At 40.4% G+C, this 26392-nt stretch overlaps 1 protein-coding gene across 1 annotated transcript in view; it reads right to left on the reverse strand.

Annotated features, from left to right (window-relative positions):
* The window catches only part of LOC108700535 (transcriptional regulator ATRX-like), a 175992-nt gene that overhangs the window by 6157 nt on the left and 143443 nt on the right, over window positions 1–26392 (reverse strand). The window contains 10 exon segments of the mRNA XM_041574678.1: window positions 6390–6509; window positions 6850–6945; window positions 7867–7885; window positions 7887–8012; window positions 9495–9622; window positions 12464–12658; window positions 13093–13270; window positions 19398–19466; window positions 19468–19501; window positions 24783–24895. Coding sequence (XP_041430612.1) covers window positions 6390–6509; window positions 6850–6945; window positions 7867–7885; window positions 7887–8012; window positions 9495–9622; window positions 12464–12658; window positions 13093–13270; window positions 19398–19466; window positions 19468–19501; window positions 24783–24895 — 1078 coding nt within the window.

The raw sequence follows: 26392 nt of genomic DNA on the forward strand, positions 1-26392 counted from the left end.
TAGTGTCGATATTCAGTTCTTGGGTTTGTGGATGCGCCATAATGGGTGTTAAAGTCCCATCTACACCTGTAGATGAGGGTAAGGGGGAGGGGAAGAAAAAAAGAAGAAAAAAAAGAAAAAGGGGGGAAGGGGAAAGGTAAGAGAGAGCGGGAGGGAAAACTGAAGTGAGGAGATTGAGCTACAGCTCAAATTGTGGAAATAGCCACTAATAAGTCAATTCAACTTATTACTTAGAAAGTGATGTGGTATGAGGTATTACCTCTAGGAGGGGTTGGGAGATGTGAGAAAGTGTCATGTTGGTATCATGCCTTTGCTCTGCCACAAGTCTAGTTAAGGTGTGCGAAGCAGTGTTGGTCTGGCGCGGTCTGGGTTAGGGGCCTGTCTCATAGAGGGGGAGTGAAGATAGACCTAATATAAATTTCTATTGGGCTCTAGGGCTTATGTAACATCTATTATCCGGCCAAAACTGTCAGTGTGCCTGGATAATGTTGGGTGTTCTTTCAGCAGCGTCACGCCCGTGGCAGCTCCCCCAAGGCCACCCACCAAACAATAAACCAATCTGAATACAGATGACCTTGAAACAATTCTTAGGATGTTCTTATATATAACAAGAGGTAAACAAATCAAGCATTGAGAAATATCGTAACTACTATTCCTGATTAAGGCAAGCCTTAATATTTTGTAGGATATAATCAAGTAGCCCATAGTTGTTAAATCCATAAGCTGTCCCTTATGTATAAAAAGAGAAGGGCCTTAGCCTGAGGATAAAGGGTGCTGTGTTGGCAAACTTGGGAGGCAAAAAAGCGGAGTGTTCCCCCTAATTATCCTGGTGTGAGATTCTTTTAGCTCCTAGGTTAGGGTTGCCTCTTGCTAGGTGGAGTAGGCTTGACTGGGGAATAAGCAGGAAAGCGTTTCCTCCATTGCTTAGGCGGAGTGGAATCACCTCTGGGGTTTTGATTGGCAGAGGTGCCCAAGATTGGGTTGGCAAGCCCCTCTTCAGTTGTGCCCAAAACATAATTTCGCCATTCCTGTAAATCCAGTGGCCCGTTGTCTAGCTGTTCGCAAAATAGGGGACATCTGCCGGGTAGCATAGTACATATGTTTTCCCTCCTTTATGAGCCAGTAGAGGGGAATCCCCACTTGTATGAGATGCTTTGTTCCCTTAGCACAGTGGTTAGAGGTTTGAGCAGTCTGCATTGCATGACTGTAGAGGCAGATAGATCTTGGTAGATGTTAATGGAGAAGGAAAGGCTGGAGACACTTGGGGGTGCCAAACATTAGGCACCCCCAAGTGATTGTAGCGACTTACCAAAAACCCAGGGCTGGTGCTCCTATCAGGAGAAATCTGCACCGGCCCCGGGTTATAGGAGCGAGCACCACGGAGATATCTACTTCCGTCTTCGCACAGCTGCGCATTTCCCTGGACGGACGCATGCGCATTTGAAAGAAAAAGCCGACTTTAACCCTTTCACTGCCAGCCAATTTGGCCAAGTTGGAACTTCTATTGCCAGACCGTTTTTGAACATTTTTTGCTTTTCACTTTAGGGGACTTTCCTGGGGGGGTCTTTTAGTTTACCCATGAAAACAAGATATTGTTTTTTTCAGGACAACCTAAGCTTTCAAAATATGCTAGAATTTAGTTGTCATTCAAGTCCTGTAAAAAGATATGGGCTTCTAAGTGTATAAAAAAAACAAAAAAAAACAGTTTCACATGATACAAACGGATATATCAGAAGCATAATTTATTTTATGCATGAGAACATGGCAGATTTGGAAAGTTCTGTGTCTCCCGAACGAACCAATACCAAATATATATAATTTTATGGAGATTTCTCACTTCGATAGTTGAAAACTCCGAAGCAGTAAACTACCAAATTTCCAAAGCACCGCTCCACAAAACAGCATACATCTGATTTCATGGCCAAACATTCCACTAACAGTAGGTTTACCCTAAAAAACTACCCCTTATTGGAAAGAACAGATTCTAACGAGTTCAAAATGGGTAAATATATATTTGTACTCCAAACTACCAAGTTGCAATTCTTTCCTAAAGTTAGCAGTTTTTATAAAAATGTGTTACATTTTTGAAAAATTACCTCAAAGTGTCCAGTCTACAGCATTGTATCTCCCACATATCATTATATACCAAAATACAACACCCCAAATGAAAGCCCAGGGTCCGCTGAACAGTTTGATGCCCAATATGCATAGGTGCACCTAAGTATGTGGCATATAGGGGCCCCAGAACGAAGACACCCCATATGAGTTATCAGTTCTGGAATTCCAAATACTGCAAAATCCGCACATTTACATAATTTTTCAAGGGGCAAAAGCACAAAAATGTATGTTCACCCCAGAAAACCATATACTTTTGGAAAGTACACATTCCGACGAATCTAATATGGGTATGCACATCTTTCTACTCCAAAGTACCAAGCCGTAAAGCTTTCCTACATTTCGCAGTTTTTATGACATTACCGAAAATCAACTCGATATTGCAAATCTGAAGCATCGTATCTCACACATATCATTATATACCAAGATAAAATACCCTAAATATGAAAGCCCGGGGTCCGCTGAACAGTTTGATGCCCAATATGCATAGGTGCACCTAAATATGTGGAGTATAGGGGCCCCAGAACGAAAACATCCCATTCGAGTTATCAGTTCTGGAATTCCAAATACCAAGCCGTAAAGCTTTCCTACATTTTGCAGTTTTTATGACATTACCGAAAATCAACTCGATATTGCAAATCTGAAGCATCGTATCTCACACATATCATTATATACCAAGATAAAATACCCTAAATATGAAAGCCCGGGGTCCGCTGAACAGTTATGCCCAATATGCATAGGTGCACCTAAATATGTGGAGTATAGGGGCCCCAGAACGAAGACACCCCATACGAGTTATCAGTTCTGGAATTCCAGATACTGCAAAATAAGCACATTTACAGCATTTTTCAAGGGGCAAAAGTACAAAAATTTATGTTCACCCCAGAAAACCATATGTTTTTGGAAAGTACACATTCTGACGAATCTAAAATGGGTATGCGCGATTTTCTACTCCAAAGTACCAAGCCGCAAAGCTTTCCTACATTTCGCAATTTTTATGACATATACAAAAATCTCCTCAATACTCCAACTCTAAAGCATTGTATCTCCTACATATCATTATATACCAAGATAAAACTCCCTAAACATGAAAGTCTGGGGTACGCTGAACAGTTTGATACCCAATATGCATAGGTATCCCTAAGTATGTGGCGTATAGGGGCCCCAGAAAGAAGACACCCCATACGAGTTCTGTAATTCCAGATACTGCATAATCAGCACATATACAGCATTTTGCAACAGGCAAAGGTACAAAAAACTAGGTTCACCCCAGAAAACCATATATTTTTAGAAAGTACACCTTCTGCCGAATAAAAATTTGCTAAAACTGTCTTTGTACTCCAAACGTACATACTGCAAAGCAACGCTAAAGGCAGTGGTTTTTATGATATTTCTGAAAATCTCCTAAAAATATTGCAGTTGGTCGCATTTATCTCACCCAATTTCTTACATACAATTGGAAAACACCCTAAATATTGACACCAAGGGTCTACTGAACAGTTTGATGCCCAATATGCATAGATATACCAAAGCAGGTGGGCACGTGCGGACCCCAAATAAAAACAGTGCATAAGAATTTTCTCGGCCGTCAATTCGCCTCCTGTGAACATAGCACTCTGACTGCATATAATGTGCCGTAAGACCCCCTAACAGTACAAAGACCCCCCAAAACCATATATTTTTGGAAAGTACGCCTTGTGCCGAATAAAAATTTGCTAAAACTGTCTTTCTGCTCCAAATGTACATACTGCAAAGCAACGCTAAAGGCAGTGGTTTTTATGATATTTCTGAAAATCGCCTAAAAATATTGCAGTTGGTCGCATTTATCTCACCCAATTTCTTACATACAATTAGAAAACACCCTAAATATTGACGCCAAGGGTCTACTGAACAGTTTGATGCCCAATATGCATAAATATACCAAAGCAGGTGGGCACGTACGGACCCCAAATAAAAACAGTGCATAAGAATTTTCTCAGCTGTCAATTCGCCTTCTGTGAACATAGCACTCTGACTGCATATAATGTGCCGTAAGACCACCTAACAGTACAAAGACCCCCCAAAACCATATATTTTTGGAAAGTACACATTCTGACGAACACAGAGTTGCTAAAAATGTGTTTCTATCCCAAATTATCAAAGTGTAAATGAGGCTAAAAAATTACATAAGGAAAAACAATGCAAGCATAAAACTGCAATAAAAATCACAAAAAAGCAAATACAATTAGGAAAATCAACGAAATAACAAAATAACTGATCCGACAGCGTGGTTAGAGGTCAGAATGCTTGATCCAGTAGTCATGCTGTGAAATCTAAAGTTTTTAGGGAAATAACATAAGGGAAACTTAGAAAATGAACTAAAAAAAAAAACAAAAACCACTATAAGTGTGTGTTTGTGTATGCATGGATGTACAGCTCTAAAAAGTGTATAAATATTTGCATATATGTATTTGAGTATGTAAATATGTGCAAAAGTTTGAAAAATCAAAAAATCAAAAAAAAAAACTACTTTTACTAGTATGTGTACTGTGTATATGTAAATGCCTGTAAATACCTGTAAATAAGTAAAAAAAGGGGCACTTACCAAATCTAGATGAAGAGGAGTCCTTTTCAGTGCTTTTCAGTTGAGACACGCTGAGTCACTGCACCAGGAAGTGCGTGGGCGGAGCAGGAGTATGTGCTCTGCTGGTGCTTGCGACATGGAAGCTGCTGAATCTGTTGCTGCTGTTGCTGCGTCTCTCTGCGACCCTGGAGTGGAGGATCGCCGATCTTTTTCAGGTAAGCTCGTTGCCTAGGGGGTTCTGCTGCTAGCTTCTCCTCTCTGCACGCTGATTTTGCAGTGTGTGCAGAGAGAGAGCTGTTTTAGTAAAGAACGTAGCTCCTACGTTCTTGGCACTTAAAGCCTTTTTTCAAAAGAACGTAGGAGCTACGTTCTTGGCAGTTAAAGGGTTAAAGTTAAAGTTCGGTTTTTAGTTCTAATGCGCATGTGCAGCTGCGCGAAGACGGAAGTAGATCTCTCCATGGTGCTCGCTCCTATAACCCGGGGCCAGTGCAGATTTCTCCCGATAGGAGCACCGGCCCTGGGTTTTTGGTATGTCGCTACAATCACTTGGGGGTGCCTAACGTTTGGCACCCCCAAGTGTCTCCAGCCTTTCCTTCTCCTTTAATGACATTGTCCTCAAAATGTATGCTGTCAACACCACGTGCTTTTTGCAAAATTTGCTCCTTGATTTCAAAGCGCGCTAGGCAGCACAAGACAGCACAAGACATCTCTAGGCATATTGCCTCTCAGACTGCCCACTCTGTGTATTCGCTCAATCTCTATTTTGGGAGGTTCTTTAGAGTCCAGAATTTCAGTAAACAACTTACTGGCAAGCTCTCTTAGTTCCTCATTCGGGACATTCTCGGGGACCCCCCTGATGCGAATATTACACCGCCTGCTTCTATTTTCTAGATCCTCCATGTGGCGTCTCAGGTCTAGAATGGCCTGGTCATGTTTCTGTATGATCCTATTGTTACTTTCTGTGGCCGCCGCTGCTTGTGCTACCTTATCCTCTAGCTCCTCTAGTGTGTCGCGTACTGCTGTTATTTCTTGCTTGAGAACTGATGTTTCAGTCTGTATAGCTTGTTTAAGCTCTGTGTCCCAGGTTTGTAAATCATCTTTGCTGGGCAATTGGGCCACAAGCTTTAATATCCCCTCCAGGTTGCCGCTTACCTCCGAGTTGTGGTTCGGGCCTTCCTGCGGGTTATCAATCGAAAGTGTTGGTCTGCTTAACCAGAGAGTACCCGTTTTTAACACTACCATTTAAGGCAACTTAAATGCAATATTAGGGTGGTATACTGTTTTAAATATACAATGTATCAATTCAGAACTAGTTAAAGGGGACCCGTCACCCAAAAAACTTATTCCAAATCCTATTTTATCATGTTAGTCACACAAAATTAACTTTACTTACACTGTAAAAATTATTTGAATCTTGTTTTCTTCAGTCTTGGAATTCATAATTATAGCAAGCAGGCAGAAGCCATTTTGTGGACACTGTTATTAAGACAAGCCTAGCATCATCTCAAAATCTTGTTTGTGCACCAGAACGGGGGACCTGATGTCCATCCCCATGCACTGGTTACACAATTAAATAGTGAAGAGAACAGGGTGAGTGCAGTGACATCTAGTAAGCGCTAGTAATTTCCTGTCCCACCTCTATGCGTAAGGTTTTTGGCACTTTCTATAGATTGATATGTAAACAAGAAGCCACATAAGTTTAAATAGTTACCATTTGCTGCTTAGTCAGTACGTTGTTATAAAGGGCCTCACGTCTCTTTATTTCCAGTTCTTGGTTTGACTGCCTGCTTAGGGCAAGTGATTGAACAGAGGCGGTTGGATTTTCCTTCCACTGGCAATAACAAGATGATCAGTGGTTATCAAATCAATCAGAGGCACATTAGGGTGGTGGCGACTAATCTCCCCAAACGCTTTGCCACTGACAAGAATGCGAATCGCAGACAGGATGGAATACGTATAGCTTTCGGAATTTCAAAGTCACCCGAAGGTTCCTCGTGAGGCAACTTCTGAAAATTGAAGCGCCATCTTTGCCATCTCACTGGTGAGTCTTGCCGGTGGGAAGGCATTTGGGGAGATTAGTCTCCCGCAGTAGAGAAAACTTGTCGCTAGGCGACTAATCTCCCTGTCTGCCACCACCTTTATAAGGACATCATTTATATTGCACTGCTTACCACTGTCGAGATGATGTCTTCCAGGGCTTGAATCCTTGCAGATGCAATGTTATTTGTAGCTTCAACCACTTTCTCTCTGCCTTGTTTTATTAGATCCTATAGACAGAAAGCATCATTTCTAAAGATATAAGATAGATATAAGATAGTTACATAAGAAATTATTTTGGTTCAGGTTTGAATTTGCTCCTAATGATCATTTTGCAAAGATTTATGCATAGCCAAATGAACATATTTCCCTAAAAGGAACCATGCTTGCTATTACAGGATCTAGAAGTACCGGACATATTTTTAAAAACCTTATTGTAGGGTCTATCCACTGGGTTTTAAAGGTGTGACACATCAAAAGGGTTAATTATGCTCACTTAAATCAGTGGTATTTTCAGTTAATTATGTATTGCCCAAAACCTTTTGAGGACCAGAATCAAATGCAAATCTACTTTGCTAAGCCATTAGGAAGTCTGTGGCCAAACAGAACAGAGTATGGCTTATGCAAGCAGGAAACTGCACATTTAACATGTTTACAGAAACAAAGGAAGACCAACTAAAGTATTTCCTCCTCTATAAATATTATAATTTCACAAACTAAAACTTAAGTTAAGCAACTTTTGATATTGACCCGCAAGGTTGTTGTTACCTTTAACAGGCAACACCAGCACATGAAACATAAATATACCCACACTATGTCTTTTTTGATCTTATCTAAACGTGCATCCAGTTCTAGAGATGAACTATAATAATTCACCTTGTTTCACCTTGATGGTGAACAGTGTCCTTTACTCTTTATGACCCAGTAGTGCACAGATAGAAACAAGTTACTTAACTAAATGATATTGATTAGAAATACACTGTGCTACTACTGTTAAAGTTAAATACTAAATTAATGAGAGGTGAATAGCTTCACTACATGTGTACAGTTTTCAAAATGTCTTTCCTCGAATGCAAAGCCATAAAAGCACTGTCATTTAGCAGTTCAGTGTTTTCTAAGAAGTGGAATCAATGACATTTGGTTAAACGTACCTCAAGTTGCTGATTAGATAAGGTTTAACGGCATGTACGGAGATTGTGAGTTGATATTCACTTGAGCAATAATTGTTGCATTTCTGCTCACTTCAGAAAACTGACAGAAAAACCCATGTTCAGTTTGGAAACCACTTTTTAACATAATTTATATTAACTGCAAAGGTGTATATGAAAGCTAGCATACACAAGTACAACTGTCACTTTTTATGTCGGACACCAAATTATTTTTACCAAAAACAGATTAATCCTGATATGATTGCATATGTTTAAGCAGGTCTTTTAATGTCTTGACACGCACTAAAACATCTGGCTTTGAAGACTAGGCCAGACTTTTAAGCTGGACATAAATGAAATATCTGCTTGTTTGACCATGTTTGTACGATTCATCCATCAACGAAAATTACAATTTCAAAGGATATTGTCTAGTTGAAGCTCAAATCGGAAGAGGATGTGTAATATATGCTTTATACACATGTTCTAAAACATTAGATTTCATTGTACAGAATGTTCGCGAAGATGAGGCTCTTAAAAGTGGACCTGTCATCCAGACACTATAATCTGTATAATAAAAGTCCTTTTCAAATTAAACATGAAATCCAATTTCTATTTTTTATTAAAGCATTCATAGCTGTTGTAAGCTCCTTTAAAAATCTCAGCTGTCAATCAAATATTGTCTGTCCCTCCTCTATGCCAGTGGCATAGAGGCGGGGCAGACAATTACTTTCACTTTCCATTCAGCACTTCCTAGATGTCACTGCTCTCCACACATTCCCCCGTTCTCTTTACCATTTAATTGTGTAGCCAGGGCAAGGAAATGGACATCAGGTCCCCCATTCTGGTGCACAAACAAGATTCTGAGATGATACAAGGCTTGCCTTAATAAAACTGTCCACAAAATGTCTGCTTCCTGCTTGCTATAATTATGAATTCCCAGACTGAAGGAAACAAAATTCAAATAATTTATATAGTGTAATTAAAGTTCATTTTGCTTGACTAATGTGATAAAATAGAATTTGGAATATTTTTTTTGGGTGACGGGTACCCTTTAAGGAATCAAGGAAGAGGGTCTGCTCTTGCTATAATGCTCCTATCCTCCAAAAAGTCTGTGGGTTCTGGCAAATGCCAGAGGGGCTGCTGTAAGATGCCATAGAAAATAACTAATTAGTGGGCTGGTGGGGGCTGTTTGGGCCTCAATGTACTTGGAATGCCAGGACCTGTTTTGACTCCCAGTCCAGACCTGCACACAATCAAAATCTGTCCATCCTGACAATGGACAAATTTCATTGTTTAAAGATGAAACTTTTCAAACTTGCTGGATCAGTTTTCTAACTGATGTTGGAAGAAAGATCGCCAGATGTAGGTTTGTTTGATACACACCAACCTTACAATAATTTGATGAATTTGTCGGATCGCAATGATATTGCTCACTGGTAAAGAACAATTGTTATGTGTTTTGCCAACTTAATTTTGAGACATTGGGCTTACTACTGAACAACACAACAAGCTATTCAAGCTACTGACTGGTCTTTAATTATCGTTTGGACAATCACCCACACCCAGAATGCCCCTCTTAACCATTACAAAAGAAAGCTCTACCACCGTCTTCACAGTTTTGTAAAGTTTACAATAAACATAAAAACCCTTTGACTACTGTAAGGGCCTCTTCTTCCTTATGATCCAGAAGAGAGTCATGCTCATGATAGGTCACTTTCTGCTCCTTCATGATTTGTAGCAGCTCAGCCAGCACAGTGTCCTTAAGGAATGAAAGAACAGAACTTTGTGTTTTAGACCATTTGTAACCCAAACATGTTTCCCTAATATAAAAAAAGTGTAATATTTAAGTTATATAATTTAAAAGGGAATTAAAAGCTTTTCATTTAGATTTGAATCATTGCTCCCCCCTTTTTTTCTGTCAATCCTCACCCAAAGGCAGAACATGTAGATTTTATAAAAACTAGATATAGTCAGCAACAGAAATACATAAAAACAAACAAAAATAATATGCAGCTTAGAAAACACAAACCAATGTAACATTATAAGCTTCCTCACCTGCATTACACAATTCTATTTTGTGTGGGAGCACATAAGTTTAATATTACTATGTATTTAGACTATATAAGACTTATATAAATATAGAATATATATATATATATATATATATATATATATATATATATATATATATATATATAAAATGTATTTTTTTGTAAAGAGGCATGCTCGTTCTACTGTGAGGTTATCTAATATGCAAGTCAAGCTTCAGTTCACACTAGGTTTTCTGGCATTCTTTGTCTGTGGGAAAGATCTATGCTGGATAAGGTGTGTGATTGAAGAAAGGGGAGGAGGGGAAAAGGAGAGAGGAGCAAATTAGCTTTCAAGTAAAAAGAAATCATTATTTTTATTATAACATAACAGAAGGCATCTAGCCATTTGCAGTAGTGTTGCAGAATGATTTTTGTTCTTTGCAGATATGGGGGTCCGTTTACTAAAGTGCGTTAAAAATATTCGCACAATTTATAGATAGAATTTTCGCCAAATATGTTATCGCCAGTTTACTAACCTGCGGTAAATATAAATTTGCGAATTTTCTTGCGCAAGAATAATTGTTCGCCAGTTATCGCATTCGCTGAAAATAACGCTACGTACATATTAACGCCTGGTTTACTAAACAGCGAAATGTGCTATAGACAAAATTAACGCCAGAATATTCGCAAACTTTTACCGCCACCTATGTAGTGGCGTAAAAGTATTTTTTTCGCCAGAAAATTCTCAAGGGGCAGCAAATATCCCATAATAATGGGTTTTTTTACCTATAATTCAGGAGACAGATCTGTAGCTATTGCTGACAGGATGTTTTGGCTTCTGCTTCTATCTGTTGCAACAGCAGCAGTTTCAGCTCAGAGGTGTATTATTGGCAGCGGGCATCACAGTCCAAGGATTCGTCAGCCTCTATGCTTTTTTGGTTTCATTGTGATTGGCTACATTAAACTGTGCATTTCTATGAAGCAAAGAGATTGACTGGTATGATTTCTTGTTCATATGATTCTATTGGCAGAAGGGTTTATATGATGCATACATGTTTGATTGGTGTTACTCTGGTAATGTTGTTGGATGGTATAATCATCAGTCAATAAAGTTTATAAGTTTTGAAGATGCATTTCTGGCCATAAATGTCACAGTAAAAATTTGCCATAATAACCGCCATAAAACAAGACTATTTTATAGCATAAATATTCGCAAAAACTGAATTTTTCGCCAGAAAATTCGCAACTCGCTAAAATTACCGCTAACGTAAGCTGGTTCCTTAACGTAGTTACCGCAAGTGATCGCAATGACTTCTGAGCCCATCGCTGTTTAGTAAACTTAGTCGCTACGAATATTCTGGCGTAAAAATATTCTCAGCGATAACATGCGGAAACTTAAAGTCAGATTTACCGCACTTTAGTAAACGGACCCCATGGTATTCAGATGTTTTACACTGGACATTCATGTAAGCATTTAGTGTACGTCTTATGGAAAAATCCATTGATCAGAAGGTGTATGCAAGATGACTGTTTCTGGATAAAAAACCATGACCTGCTTGCTCTACAGGGGAAAGTATCATACTTTCAAACTGCAGGGGGGGGGCACTGGACTGGGGGAACTCGAGCAGCTTTGTTTGTTTCCCTGTAGAGATTCATATCTGCAGCAGTCAGAGCAAGTAAATGAAGGGGGAATTTCACTGCATACAATCAGGATTCTTATAAAAACTGTACAGATTTTTTTAATCGAAGTATATTGGGGATAGGTTTTTGGTTTTTTTTTAATAAAGAAAAAATGGTATTTTATTTTTGTCCCTAGACCCTCTTTAATGTTTCCAACTGCAGGGACAAAGATCATGGAGCCAGATTTAAACAAATAAACTGGGATTCTATTTAGAGGATTTTTTTGCTGCAGTCACTGGTTCTGCAGAGTTGGAGAAAGTATTTATTAAACAATACCACAACTGTACTATCCACAAAAAATTACATGACAACACAGGACCAGTCTTCATATTCTGATTATTAGTCTTGCTGTATCTGCTTCTATGGCAGATATTATTTGACTTGTGCTGTTGAGATAATTTATGACAATCCTTAAGCAGTAGCCCAGAACACACTGAGCATGTGCATGGTCTTGGTTTTGCAAAGATGTTTAAAGAAAAGATGGTGACCCCCCTGTTGCCAACATTGAATGCATAAATCATTTGTTTAATTAGGCTTGTGGTGCATTAAGCTCATGTTTATATTTAATATACAAAATACATGTTTAGCATTATTCTATTTTAGACTTTAGTTTCCCTTTAAGGATCTAAGTGCAATAGACTTGATGGGGGGCAGGGGGCTTTGTTTATACAAATAAAAGATGGCTAAATGCAGCAAAGAGGATAACCTGCAGTAATAAAAGTTTTGCTGAGCAAGTTTACATGTTATAAAGTGATAACTTACATGTTTAAAATTATTTAATTTTAAATATCATTGGTCAAAATTTGTCTAAATCCAACTGCAGGAAAACAGATTCTCAGGTCACAGCGAGCCAGGATACAGAAGTGAGCATGACTGTATGCATCTCTTACCTTAGGCAGCATGGGAGTCTCTCGTTTTTTCTTCTTTTCGGAATTAGCGTCTTCCAGCTGATCAGGCTCAAAGGTGTAAAATTCAGTCAGTTCATTCATTGTAAAGTGACGTTCTATTTGTTGTTGATCGACAACCCTAAATGACAGGGAATGTTTGGTGACCTGCATGTCATAGATCTTTTCTTCCATGGTGCCCTGTTAGGCATGAAACATTGTTGTGTGGTTTAATCATATTCATGGAAATGAATGTCAGTTTGGATACCTTCAGAATGCAAACATGAGACCAATATTCAAAGAAAAACTGTTTAGGACCGGAGGCAATCTAAAAGCATATGGCCAGGTAAATAAAAAGAAAAAAAGCACACCCATAGTCATGCCCCATAGCCCATTTTCTTTCTTCTGTGCCCCAATCCCAGGATGTATGCTTAGAGTAATGGTAGGCAGGGCGATGGCACTTGCGTTTAAATTTGTGCTACTGCAAGCAACAAATGTTCCCAAACTGCTATGCCACAAGAGTAAAAGTAAATTGCCGTTGGGAAAACAAACGCCGCTACTTTTTATTAAATGGGACTGTGATGAACATAATGATGCACCAGTCTGCTAATGGCTTATTTACTGTTGGGACTTACCTGGGCCAAAAACCTGTAGACAAACACAGGCTTGTTCTGTCCAAATCGATACACCCTGAAGATACTCTGAATATCATATGATGGATTCCATGATGCATCAAAGATTATCACACGATTAGCAGCAACGAGATTAATACACAGGGAACCCGCTTTTGTAGAAATAAGGAACAAACGGCCCCTGATATCAGGAAACATTTTTAAAAATTGCATTAAACAGAGAAACTTGGGGGCGTGGCTAGCCGTGCTGTGTGGCGGACGCATCTCTCCAAAGCCCCTCAGGGCTAACTTCACAATTTGCCCCATCCAGGCCGTCAGTCGGCCCCCACTCACTCACCCTTCTCCTCGTGGCCAGCGCACACTATCCACTGACGTTTCAGCTACTTTTCGGCCCTCTGCTGCCTCATACGCAAAGGCACGGAGCGGGGCCTACTCAAGAGGCAGAAGTCTGGGACTCGCGTGATTGCGCGACCCAGGGAGACAGGCTGCCTGGCACTTAGGAGCGGCAGTAAGCTCCCTGTGCTGCTGACTGCCTTTTGGATCCCAACAGGGGGTGAGTGCCCTGTTACATATTTACCCTTTCTACCGCAGCTACACTGACGTGGCACTCCCACCAATACAGGCCCTACTACAAACGGGCTGGGAAGGGACTAAAGGCCAAGGCTGTTAGGTCCAACCAGCTGCAAAGTCAGGCAGACTACTAGGGTTATAGAGGACACTGGGGAAATATTGCTACCTGCTTGTAGCTGTCTGCACCCACTTAAGTGCATCTTCTTTGGAATACACCCTTGTTACAGGGGCTAAGCAGCTTACAGTCTACCATCTGTCTGTATTCCCTGCGCTGTTTCAGCAAGGCTGTATAACATATGGACTTTGCTCTAGGGGCGCTATGAGCAATACCTTGGAGTCAGTTAATATCCTGCATCAGCCACATGTTCATGCTAACTAGCACCATGCACTGAGACATCAAGTAAGGCTCTGCTGTACGTGTGACCTCCATCCTCAGTGCCCATGATATACAGACATTGCTTATTGGATGCAAGCACGTTGGTTGGGGATACAGTGCTTATAGAGCTATAGTAACGGTTCATATCCGGTGCTATAGTGACTGTTCATATCCATTCGTCCATTCATTCAATATGGGGAAACTCACGCAAAAACCCAAATCTGATGCAGCGGTCCGACTGGAGCAGTATGCCCGCAACAATGCTCCTAAAAACACAGGCTCTGCATCTCCCACTCCGCGAGCGTCTCCCCCACATTCGGCCACAGCTGAAAAAGAGCTGGTACCAGCTACACCCGCAGATCCCACTCCTGCTGACTTGATGTCTGCCATTATGCAATGTCAAACTACTTTAACCTCCATGTTCACCTCTAAGATTGAGGAACTTAAAGTTGACTTTTCACTAATCAAGCAGGATATCCAGAACATAAGGGAGAGAACAGGGGAGTAGGAAGAGAGAGTGGGAGGAGTGGAGGACCGTACTGCGCCTCTGACGCAAGAAGTAAATCACATCAAACATCAGCTCCAGGATATGGCAGACCGCATGGATGATATGGAAAACCGCCACCGTCGCTCTAATGTTCGGATCCTAGGTCTCCCTGAAAGAAGTGAAGGCTCCAACCCTGAGGTTTTTGCTGAAAGCTGGCTAAAAGAAGTGTTGGGACAAAATATATTTTCACCACAATTTGTGGTAGAACGTGCACACCGGGTTCCGCTGCGACCCCTTCCTCCAGGCGCACCACCACGAGCATTCCTGATTAAATTGCTCAATTACAGAGATAGAGATATTGCACTCAAGGAGGCCAGGAAGAAGGGGAACATCCAATATGCTGGAGCTCGGATTTCCCTTTACCCGGATTTTTCATCGATAGTGCAAAAGAAACGCAGTTCCTACATAGGAGTCAAGCGTCAACTTCGAGACCTAGGCTTGGAATATGCCATGCTGTATCCAGCGAAACTTAAAGTGATGGATGGAGGTAAAGCGCATTTTTTTGAATGACCGGAATTAGCACTTGAGTGGCTGGAGCGTAGACCTGCCACTGCCAGGAGCCCTTCAAGGGAATAAAGCTAAAGTGCAAGATCTGGATCAACGCTGATTACCTCTGTGGATGTACAAATTCTATGGCTTCCAGGGAGATGCACTTCTGCTTCACTGAGTGGTGGATATGCTTCACTTGTAGGGGAACCTATTAACTCCTTATTGCTAGAAAAGGACAATCTACCATTTCCTTCTGCAACGGGTCCAGTTTTTTTTCTATATTGGAGTGCAATTGGAGCTGCCACGCTGTTAATAGTACAGCATCCTTATGTGATGTTCTTCATTTTTTTTTGGCTAGTTAGCCCTTTTTCTATTTTTTTGCCACACCCCCGTTTGGGTATATTCTGTTCTGGGAAAATGTATCTCCTGGTTGGGGGAAGGATACCGGGTGGGGGGTTTAATGCTGGGGTCTATTTGATATGTTGTGCTCTTTTTTCTCCTCTTTCTCCTACTTTTTATGCTCTCTCTCTTCTTTGTGGGCTTCCCTTTCTGAGAAATGTTTTGTATGTGTCTGGTGCCAGCCTGGGAGTCAATGCATGTATTTTCTGGATGGTGTTATGGCAGGAAGTAGGTTGAAAATAATATCATGTAATGTCAGGGGTCTTAATGATAAGATCAAAAGGTCATTAGTGTTAGAACATCTCAAAAAACAAGGGGCTGATATCATGCTACTGCAAGAGACGCATCTTGTGGGGCAGAGGGTGCGGGCTCTTAAAAAGCAATGGCTGAGTCGTACTCTACACGCTGAGTATTCAACGTATTCACGAGGGGTAGCAATTCTGTTCAGGAAAACGATTAGTCCTAATATTGGTTGGGGGACTTTAATGCTGTCCCTGACCCTATGTTGGACAGGTTGCGACCGCTTAGGGGTGAATCAGGAGCCTTGGGTGATTGGCTACAAGCCACGAACCTTACTGATGCTTGGAGATGGTTTCATCCATCTGAGAAGCAATACTCATGCTATACAACATCCACCTCAGCCCTGTCCCGAATTGACTTAGTGTTGGCCTCTCCCTCAGCTTTACAGAAGATTTCATCTGTCTCCTTCATTCCTAGAATCTGTTCAGATCATGCCCCGCTACTATTGGAATTACAACTGGGAGGAGGTAAGGGGATACGACAATGGAGATTGCCCCCAAAGTGGATTGCTCATGAATTGGTTAGAGATGCAGCTAGAGTACAGTATAAGGAATATTGGGAAATTAACCAAGACACAGCCCAGGAACAGGTTGTTTGGGATGCAAGTAAGGCCTTTACTAGGGGATCATATATATCACTGATAAAAGAGGCTAGAGTTAAGCAGGATGCAGAATTGGAATTCCTCAGGGGGAAGTTGGTAGAAGCGGAAACGGCATTTACAAATAATCCAGCCGAATCATTGGGACTGGCTTTGGCGGCGGCGCAAAGGGCTGTTAACTTGGCTTATACACATAAATACTCCCAGTGGGAACTCCAGAGAGCTGCCTCTTGGTATGACAAAGGGGATAAATGTGGCAAACTTCTTGCTATCCTTACTAGAGAACCTAGACAACTAACCTCTATTCCTAGGCTGTCCTCTGAAGCAGGTCAAGAAATCTGCACACAGGAACAGATCCTCTCAGAATTTGTGAAATTCTACTCTACCCTCTATAGCTCCAAAGTGCAGTGTTCCGTAGACTCATTGGACCAATACCTAAATGGGATCCAAATACCTAAACTTTCTCAGGAGGATGCAGCACCTCTAAATTCTTTCATTTCTGTTGATGAGATTTCGGATGCTATAGACGCATTCCCCAATGGGAGGTCCCCCGGTCCAGATAGGCTTCCGATTGAATGGTACAAGGCTCACAAAGATATAGTGGTGCCCAAGCTTAGTTCACTATTTAATGCTATACCGCAGGGCACTCGTCTCCCAGATAGTACCAAACTTGCCACTATTACTCTAATTCTTAAATCTGGCAAACCATCTGATAGATGCAGGTCCTATCGACCTATTTCACTTCTCAACTCGGACATTAAGATTCTGGCTAAAGTCCTAGCGAACAGACTCAAAAAAGTAATTGAGCATCTCATACATCCTGATCAAACCGGGTTTATGCCGACCAGAACTACCGATATTAACATTAGGCGCCTCTTTACAAACATTTGGGCTAAACATAGTTCCACAGGGGAAAGAGTGGTGGTATCGTTAGATACAGAAAAGGCCTTTCCCACGGTAGAGTGGCCCTATCTTTGGACCCTTCTGCAGCAGTATGGGCCTGGTAAACAATACATACAGTGGGTAAAAGCACTATATGATTCTCCAAGAGCTAGACTATTGGTAAATACAGAACTATCTCAGGAATTCCCACTGGCCAGAGGTACCAGACAGGGGTGCCCATTATCCCCTTTTCTTTTTGCCCTAGCTATTGAACCACTGGCCAACAAAATACGTAGTAACCCACGCATAGAGGGTCTTAGAATCCAGAGACTGGAGGAAAAAATATCACTCTATGCAGATGACATGTTGGTATATCTGGCTAACGCCAGGCTTTCTCTCTCTGAGCTCCTTGTAGAGGTCACGAATTTTGGGGACTTTTCAGGTCTCCGGCTTAATTGGGCGAAATCGGTAGTTTTCCCCATTGAACCTGGGAATATCAGAGACCCACAGCATGGATCCCAATTACAATGGGTGTCATCGTTTACCTATCTGGGAATTGAGATACATAGGGATCCCAGGCAATATTCTGAGTTGAACCTGGCCCCAATAGTCCGTTTGATGAAAATGAAAATGCAACACTGGTCAAGTCTGCCACTAACCCTTCCGGGCCGAATTAATATCCTGAAAATGGTCTTCTTACCTAAATTCTTATACGCCTTCCATAATTCACCTTGTATACTCCCCAGGGTGTGGTTTAAGCAGCTGGATGTTTGTGTCAGGGGGTTTCTTTGGGCAGGTGAGCGCCCAAGAATTAATATGCAGATGCTGCAAGCACCGGTTAAGAAAGGGGGACTGGCCCTTCCCAACTTTACACTTTACTATTATGCCAGTCAATTAGTATACGCCCGGTGGTGGCTTAATCCTGATCCCAACAATCCAGCTACAGTCCTGGAAGCGGCAGTGGTTGCATCCTTTGAGGCCCTAGCTAATCAGCTGCATAGAGGGCTCCCTTCTATATATGCCCTAACACCTCCCATGACAACTGTAACCCTAATTTAGGGTAGGTGACCGATCCAAATGGGCTCCACTTTGGGGCAACAAATCTCTGTCACAATTTCAATCCCTTCCAAATGCCAGTGTGTGGACCACGGCCGGAATAAAATATCTGGGTGACCTGATACATGCAGGGGAGCTTAAACAGTTTGCACAGTTGAAAGAGGAGTTTGGGTTGCATAATCATATGCTCTTCCGATTCCTCCAACTGCGTCATGCATTTTCTGCCCAATTCCCGGAAGGCACACCATCTATTACCCAATCAACCCTGGAAGGATACTTACGGAAATCTGACCTCTCCAAACCCCTAAGTTGGTTATATACCATTTTGCTACAGAATAGCTTTGATCCCATTAAGTGTATCTGCTGTAAATGGGCCCAAGACTTTCCTTCTTTGGAGGTGGAAACCTGGAAGGATATTCTTGAGCAAATACCAGAAACCAACATTTCAGTTAGGGACCGTTACATACACAAATGTAACGCTGATAGTGGTACGTACATGCATGTATTTTGGGAGTGCCCTAAAATTCAACAGTACTGGACATCAATTCTGGCATTTATTAATGCCTCTTTGGGTCTCCCAGCTATTCGGACACCTGCATTTTGCCTTTTGGGATATTTTGAGGAACTAACTGTTTCATCCAGTGACACTGTGTCTTAGCCAACTTTTACACTACGCAAATAAAGCTATTTTGCTCACATGGAAGGCCCTGGAACCTCCTACCTTGGCTTTCTGGATAAAAATTATCAATGACATTCTTCCCAGTCATAAATTGACATATATAACGCGTGGATGCCCAGATAAGTTTAACAAAATCTGGGATAGGTGGCTTACAGAAACGCAAATCGTTTGACTCTGTGGAAGGGAAAAGATCTTAACTTGGCTATTCACCGTGTGCTACTCTTTATCATATAATGGGGTTGCCCACCCTTCTATCTATCTCTTTCTTTTTCTTTTCTTCTCTCTCTTCTTTCTTGTTTGTTTTATGTTTATAAAATCAATAAAGATAATCTTACAAAAAAAACAGAGAAACTTAATGGACCACAGAAACATGTTATTTTGTACATTAAAAAAGAAGTACTAATCATCTTACCTTGTATTGGTAATATCATTGAACTCCTCAGCCCAATTTTTACGTGTTTGAGGGGATGTTTGGCCATCGGTAGTAATCAATATTTCTAAACCACTTTCCATCCCCTGCAAAACCATATGATAGCAGTGTTAGCACATACATTGATACTTATTGGATGGTAAATGTCTTACCAGCTACAACTTTTAAAGGGGTTGTTCACCTTCCAAACACTTTTTTCAGCTGAGTTGTTTTCAGATTGATCACCATAAACAAAGACTTTTTTCAATTGCTTTCTATCTTTTATTTTTTACAGTTTTCACAAAATTGAAGTTCAAGTTAAAGTGAACCAGGAGCATCTGAACTGTTACAATTTGCTACATTTAGCAGATACATTTCTTAGTAAAATCTATGGAATATTAGCAACTATTGTATCAATTCTAACAGGGATTCTGCTTAGCAGGGACAAAGATAACAAATGTATCAATTTCTACCAGTTAAAGAGTTACCACCCACACACTGTTGGTACCTCACTCCATAACGTATAGCTAAAATAGCACCCCACCATTCTCAGTTTTGCTGGAGAAACTGTGGTGAGATTGGCTCCCTTTTGCACATGTGGTGGCTGTGTCCCACAGTTCAACCGTTCTGGTCTGAAGTGTTTGCATTGATTAAGGATAGACTAGATTGTGACCTTCCTTTAAAGCCCCAAATAGGATTATTGCAGATTTATCCTGATAACTGTTCTTATGATAACCCAAAGTTGCGATTTCAAGTGTTCAATACTGCGGTCACTCTGATTGCGAGGACTTGGAAGCTTAATGTGACCCCTACCATATCCTGTTTAATTCAACAACTGGACTTGAGGGAAGTTATGGAACGCTTGGCAGCAGGATCCATAGAGGATAAGTTTAAATGTGCTCAGATATGGGATCCGTGGTACCCCATCACAGCTGATTGAAACATCGTATCTGAATAACTCTATTACTAGGGCTTACCATGATCTGATAAAAACCCTGTCCTATTGTGATTTCATGCACAGTTGATTATTTGCCATGTACTACCGTGAATTCTTTGTTTTCTTTTTTTTTTTTATTATATGGTTTTACCATTCTTATCTTTTACTTTTCTTGAGTTACCTCAATCTGTATAACTTACAATGTTGATATGTGGGTTATTTGTAAGCTTCTTAAAGGCACGCATCAATGTTACATATACCTTTATTGCACAATAAACCTGCAAATTGAAAAAAAAAAAAAAAGAGTTACCACACCCTTCCCAGAATAGTAACATAATAAGTTAGGTTGAAAAAAGACACACATCCATCAAGTTCAACACTTTTTCTTTTTAACCTGCTTAACTGCTAGTTGACCTAGAGGAAGGAAAAAAAACCCATATGAACCCTCTCCAAATTGCCTCTGAGGGGGGAAAATTCCTTCCTGACTCCAAAATAGCAATCGGACACACATAGCACTTATTAGTTCCCAAAATCATGATTACAAAGCATATACAGGTGATTAAATACAACAAATCCATGAGATTTTTTCTTTACATAGCAACAGCAAGTAAACCTAGCACTTTACGTGTATTGTTCCTTTATTCACACAAGTCCCTGCACCAGTGGAGTTTACAATCTAAGGTCTCCTAAAGTAAATATCATCAGGAGCCCAATTAACCCGTAAAGATATCCTGCATGACCAATAAGATAACAAAATGATGTAAAGACCCAAAAAAGCAAATACTGAGCATAACATTCTTAAATGAAAACACTTAGTATGTAACAGTATAGAATGCAATAAGATATAAAATCAAATCCAATAAAAAAATTCATAGAAATAAATAATGCACAGAAATCTGTGGTTAAAATCCCACTTCCACTATTCTCATAACAAAACGAACATTTTACAACTAATAAATGTGGAACTAAAAACACGAAGTAATCGTTAAAACGCAGCAAAATCATCCACGTGTATGTCTTACTAAGATAACCAAATGATTTGTCATACACCATTCTTTGCTACCCAAGTATTTAATAGTTCTGTGGGCGTGCAATAAAATACCCTACTGATTTAGTATTAAGGTCTGGTCCTGCCAACAAATACAAACATTTTGGAAAGAGGTATTAGAGGAATGCACAGACATCTCTTCCACCCCAAAATGGAAATGGAACCTCTACCTATTCTCCTTAAAGGGGACCCGTCACCCAAAAAAAATATTCATAATCCTATTTTATCACATCAGTCAAGCAAAATGAACTTTAATTACACTATATAAATTATTTGAATCTTGTTTCCTTCAGTCTGGGAACTATAATAATAGCAAGCAGGCAGGAACCATTTTGTGGACACTGTTATTAAGACAAGCCTTGCATCAGCTCAGACTCTTGTTTGTGCACCAGAATGGAGGACCTGATGTCCATCCCCATGCCCTGGTTACACAATTAAATGGTAAAGAGAACGGGGGAATGCGAGGAGGGCAGTTACCTCTATTAAGTGCTTAATGGAAAGTGAAAGTAATTGTCTGCTCCAGACAATTGGGGCAGACAATATTTGATGGACAGCTAAGATGTTTAAATGAGCTTACAACAACTATGAATGCTTTAATAAAATATAGAAATTGGATTTCATGTTTAATTTGAAAAGGACTTTTATTATACAGCTTTTTGTGTCTGGGTGACAGGTCCACTTTAATCAAGTTGAAACCACATCCCAAATATGCAAATGCCGGAACCTCCTCTCAGCACTATTTATATATTCTAAAAAATTGATAGCTATCAACTGGAAATCAACACTAGCACCCACAACAGGAACAATGGATTACAATGGTGAACAACAATATCCCGCTATACAAACTAACATATTTACAAAGGTGTTGCCCAACCAAATTCTACACAATCTGGAAAGTATGGATAAATTCCTTCCTTCTGCGCAAAAGGATGACCACGCACAGGATTAAGGACAAGTAGCACTTTATACCACACTAGGTATTCTCAGACAGATGCTCTTTACTATGTAATAACACTAGACCCAAAACTCTCGGTTATACACATAATTAATAGTTAGCTTTTGTTTAGTTTATGGCCAATTAGTTGGCTACTATAAGGTAAGGGAAAGGGATAATGAATATCTACAGTTAACTGGATCATTAAGACCTAGGACCATGAAACTACACTGGTAATCGCAATCCTTTATGTATTCGTGTCTTATTACAGTCATGTTTCAGTGTATTCAAAATGTATGTTAACAGACTGACATTATTCATTGTTTCAAACTTTATTACAACATGAATATTTTTGTATGTGTGCACCTAAAAATGCAATAAATAAACAATTGTTAAAAAAAAAACACCATACTGATTTCAATTTCAACTGGGTGCATTACTGTTAAAGTGATTGGCACTTGGAAATGCTGCTGGGGGGAAGATTCAGGGTGTTTTACTGCATGCCCGCTAACTATTAAATGGGTTGTTCACTTTACAAACAGCTTTTTTCAATTATATTTCTAATCATAATTCCAAGATTGAAGTAATGTTCCTGTGCTCCAGCAGAAAAATGTACAGAATTAAAGTGTACCATTGCCACAATTTTTAGATGTACAGGAATACTATGGACCGTTGGAAGCAGCCAGAGACATACTCATATGCATGTTACATATTATATACATACACACACTACAATTCCTAACCAGTAAACCATATTTGGAACAATCCTACTCCTTTCCTAAAAATAACAAATAACACTGTTAGCTATAGTTTATAGAATGTCTATGATCGATCCAGATCTCACCCTAATTAACCTGCAAGCTGGACTTCCAGAGATCTTTAGAATTGCACAAAGGCATTCTCCCCAAAACTCACCCTGACTGAACCTCATGCAGGGACTGCCAAGTCACTGTTCTGGGCCCATGGAGGGGGCATTCCTACATTTTAGGAATAACTGATCTATTTCAAGTCAAAATCAAAAGGTGTTCTTATTGAATCGATTAAATAAAATATCTCTGCAAATACCAAGCATAAAAATTTTAAATTCTATTCAAAATCCCACAAATCAGTAATCAAACAAAGCTAAATATGTCTGCAAGTTAAACAAAAAAGATCCCCCCCAAATGTATCTCTGTAGCAGATATGCTTCCAATTAGAAAGATATAGTTTACTCTGTACTGCACAGTAGTAAATACATTTTCCTTCAAGGCCTAACTCTTGTTCTCTTTCTCTGCAGTAAATTTTAGACCAGCTGCAGGAGCTGAATTAGACTAATAATTATGGGTTCTTGTCACCAGATGTTAAACAGAAAAATAATATATTTGGATATATAGTACACGGTAGAAATACATCTGATGGAAGCATATTATTTAAGGTATTACATTTAAAGGACAGGAAAAGTACACCCTAAGGCAATTACACAACAAAACATTACCATCGAGAGAATTTAAAGCACTACAGAAAGGTTTGAGGCATCCCTCAGATGAATAGAAATCGGTCTGGCACCCAAGCAGGCCCGGACTGGCAATCTGTGGGTTCTGGCAAATGCCAGAGGGGCTGCGATATGGTGCCATAGAAAATCAGTATTTAGTGGGCTGGTGGGGGCTGGGTGGGCCTCTGTGTGGACTGATTGGGCCTCTGTGTACCTGAAATGCCAGGGCCTATTTTAATTCTCAGTCCGGTGACCCAAGGATTAAATGTAAATCGTGTTTTTCACTTAAAAGAAGCCAATTTTATAGAGCAAACTGGCAGCAAAGAACACATTTTAAGAGACCTGGTTTCAACAGAGAATGGCCAAAATTTCTTCTAGCATAGCAGGCAAAACAAGCGAGAGGACCAGTGATTATATAGATTTATTCCATTAGGGTGTATTCACTGTTCATATTCAGTAGGTTCGTTTTTAAGAGGGTGGGGCAAAAACAGATCTGTAGCCAACATCATAAAATAGTGTAATGGAAAGAGCAGCCTTATATACTGCTCCCACTTTATTGCTCCTGTTTGCAGAGACTTAAATCTGGTATTATAGAGGTTGAATTAGGATAATTAATACTGTACTTAGAACAAATTCAAATTATTATGTAGGTGGCAGTAAATAAAGGAAGATTCGTTTTGGAAAGGCAGTTTAATGAGGAAACACTAAACAACAATGTTCACAAATCATTATCCTTTGGAGTGTTCCGATGTGTTGTACAGTGCTTTAGTCCATAAATCACAACTCCTGTAGTAGTGAAGTTTACAAACCAACTATATCCAACTGTCATTGTTCAGAATACTACTGAGTGACAGGCCCGCTATTGAACATCTATGGAGCAGTGACAGGTGGATCCCCATGAGATGTAACCATTCAGAAAGGTTGCATCCAAATGAGAAATAGATGCAACCAATCCAAAAAGGACTGCTGTAAGGCAAGGCAAGATGAGCGTTACATACCTTTGTAAAATACTGGCTTATCAGATGTGTTCTCTTCATTTTTCTCTGTACTTGCCAATTCCAGAAAATCTTCTATCAAATCCAGAGATATAAGAGACTGGCTGAAAACTAAACTGAAAGTATGGACAATATTGTTGTTAATATCACTTGACTAGGTATTCTCAAAAGGACAGAAACATCAAAGTTAAAGATGTACCATATGCATCTATACATTATGAATAAATCAGTGTGCATTTAAGAAAATACTTGACCATTTAAATAACACCTATTGTCTGGTGTAATCAAGTTTCTTAAACCTGGTGTGACCCGCTCTACACCACCAATTGCAGCAACATGTACACCAGGGGTGCCCAAACTACGTCCCACGGGCCAAATGCGGCCCGATATCCATTTTAATTGGCCCGCAGCATGCAAAAATCCACCCCCCCCCCTAAAAGTCCCGACAAGTTTCTCAGCAGCCAGAAAAAAAAGTTTCTAACCACGGCGCCATTGGGGGGTGGAACCTACAGTGCTTCAGTGTCTGAGACTCTGAGAAGCATGTTAGAAGTCTTAAACTCCGCCCTCCCCGTGACTGGAGTTTAGTGTAGTGCGGGGGGAGGGGGTGTCGGTAAACAAGTGGAAGCATGGCTCCATCCCCTTCTACGCTGCTGCCAAACCTGGGCTGGATCCCGGTGCTGTTCATCAAGGCGGTGGCCTGCCTGTTACATGCTGTTTGTGCTAGAACTGTGTGTGCATCTGATAATCTGTGAGTAACTGCTTCGTGCTTGGCTTGGGGGAGGGGTTGATTTACTGAGGCTGCAGCCGGGCAAGGGAGACCTCTACTGTGTCAGTTACAGATCGAGTGTGTGAGTTACTGTGTGAGTGTATGTGTGTGTCTGTCTGTATGTGTGTGTGTGCGTGTGTCACTTATTTACAATTTGTAAAATGAACATGGTAATTAAAGGGTGTGGCACAAAAATGGGCATGGCCAAAAAATGTTGCCGCGTTACGCGGGCCAATTAAAAATGGAGAGGACCTATATGGCGTACCTACGTACTTCACTTCGAGTGAGTGGCCCGGCTGTTTGTGTATTTTACCGTATATGGCCCTTGGTGACACCCCTGATGTACACTATATCAATACCCACAGACTTCAGTGAAATTATCCTCCTGTCTGTATAACCCTGAACTAGACCTGACAATCCAGCACCAGACACTATTATATTTTGTTTTACCTTTAAAAAAACACCTATTGATTCTAAAAAGATTATCTCAGTACTATCCAAGGGCTATTGCACAGGGGCATTCTAAGTGGTGCTGCTCGGCAAAGCATATCTAATCTCTATAATTTAAGGGTATTTCTGACTACCCTAGAAGGTGCCACAAGTAGCCCAAGAACTGTGAAACTCTACTCTGAAGTAATATTAGTAGGCTTTCTGGGTTGCTTGTGTCCCTTCTCACAGTAGTCAGTGGGTAGTAATATATAACCAGTGATTCAAAAGTAATATATAACCAGTGTTTAAAAATATATTTGGCTTTTAGTTATCGACTAAAAACAATCATATTGCATCTGGGAAGTTATCAAGTAAGCTTACGTTATGCATTTGTCAAAATATCAAAATGGTGCAATCT

This window comes from Xenopus laevis, chromosome 8S, assembly GCF_017654675.1.
Source record: "Xenopus laevis strain J_2021 chromosome 8S, Xenopus_laevis_v10.1, whole genome shotgun sequence".
Lineage (NCBI taxonomy): Eukaryota > Metazoa > Chordata > Amphibia > Anura > Pipidae > Xenopus > Xenopus laevis.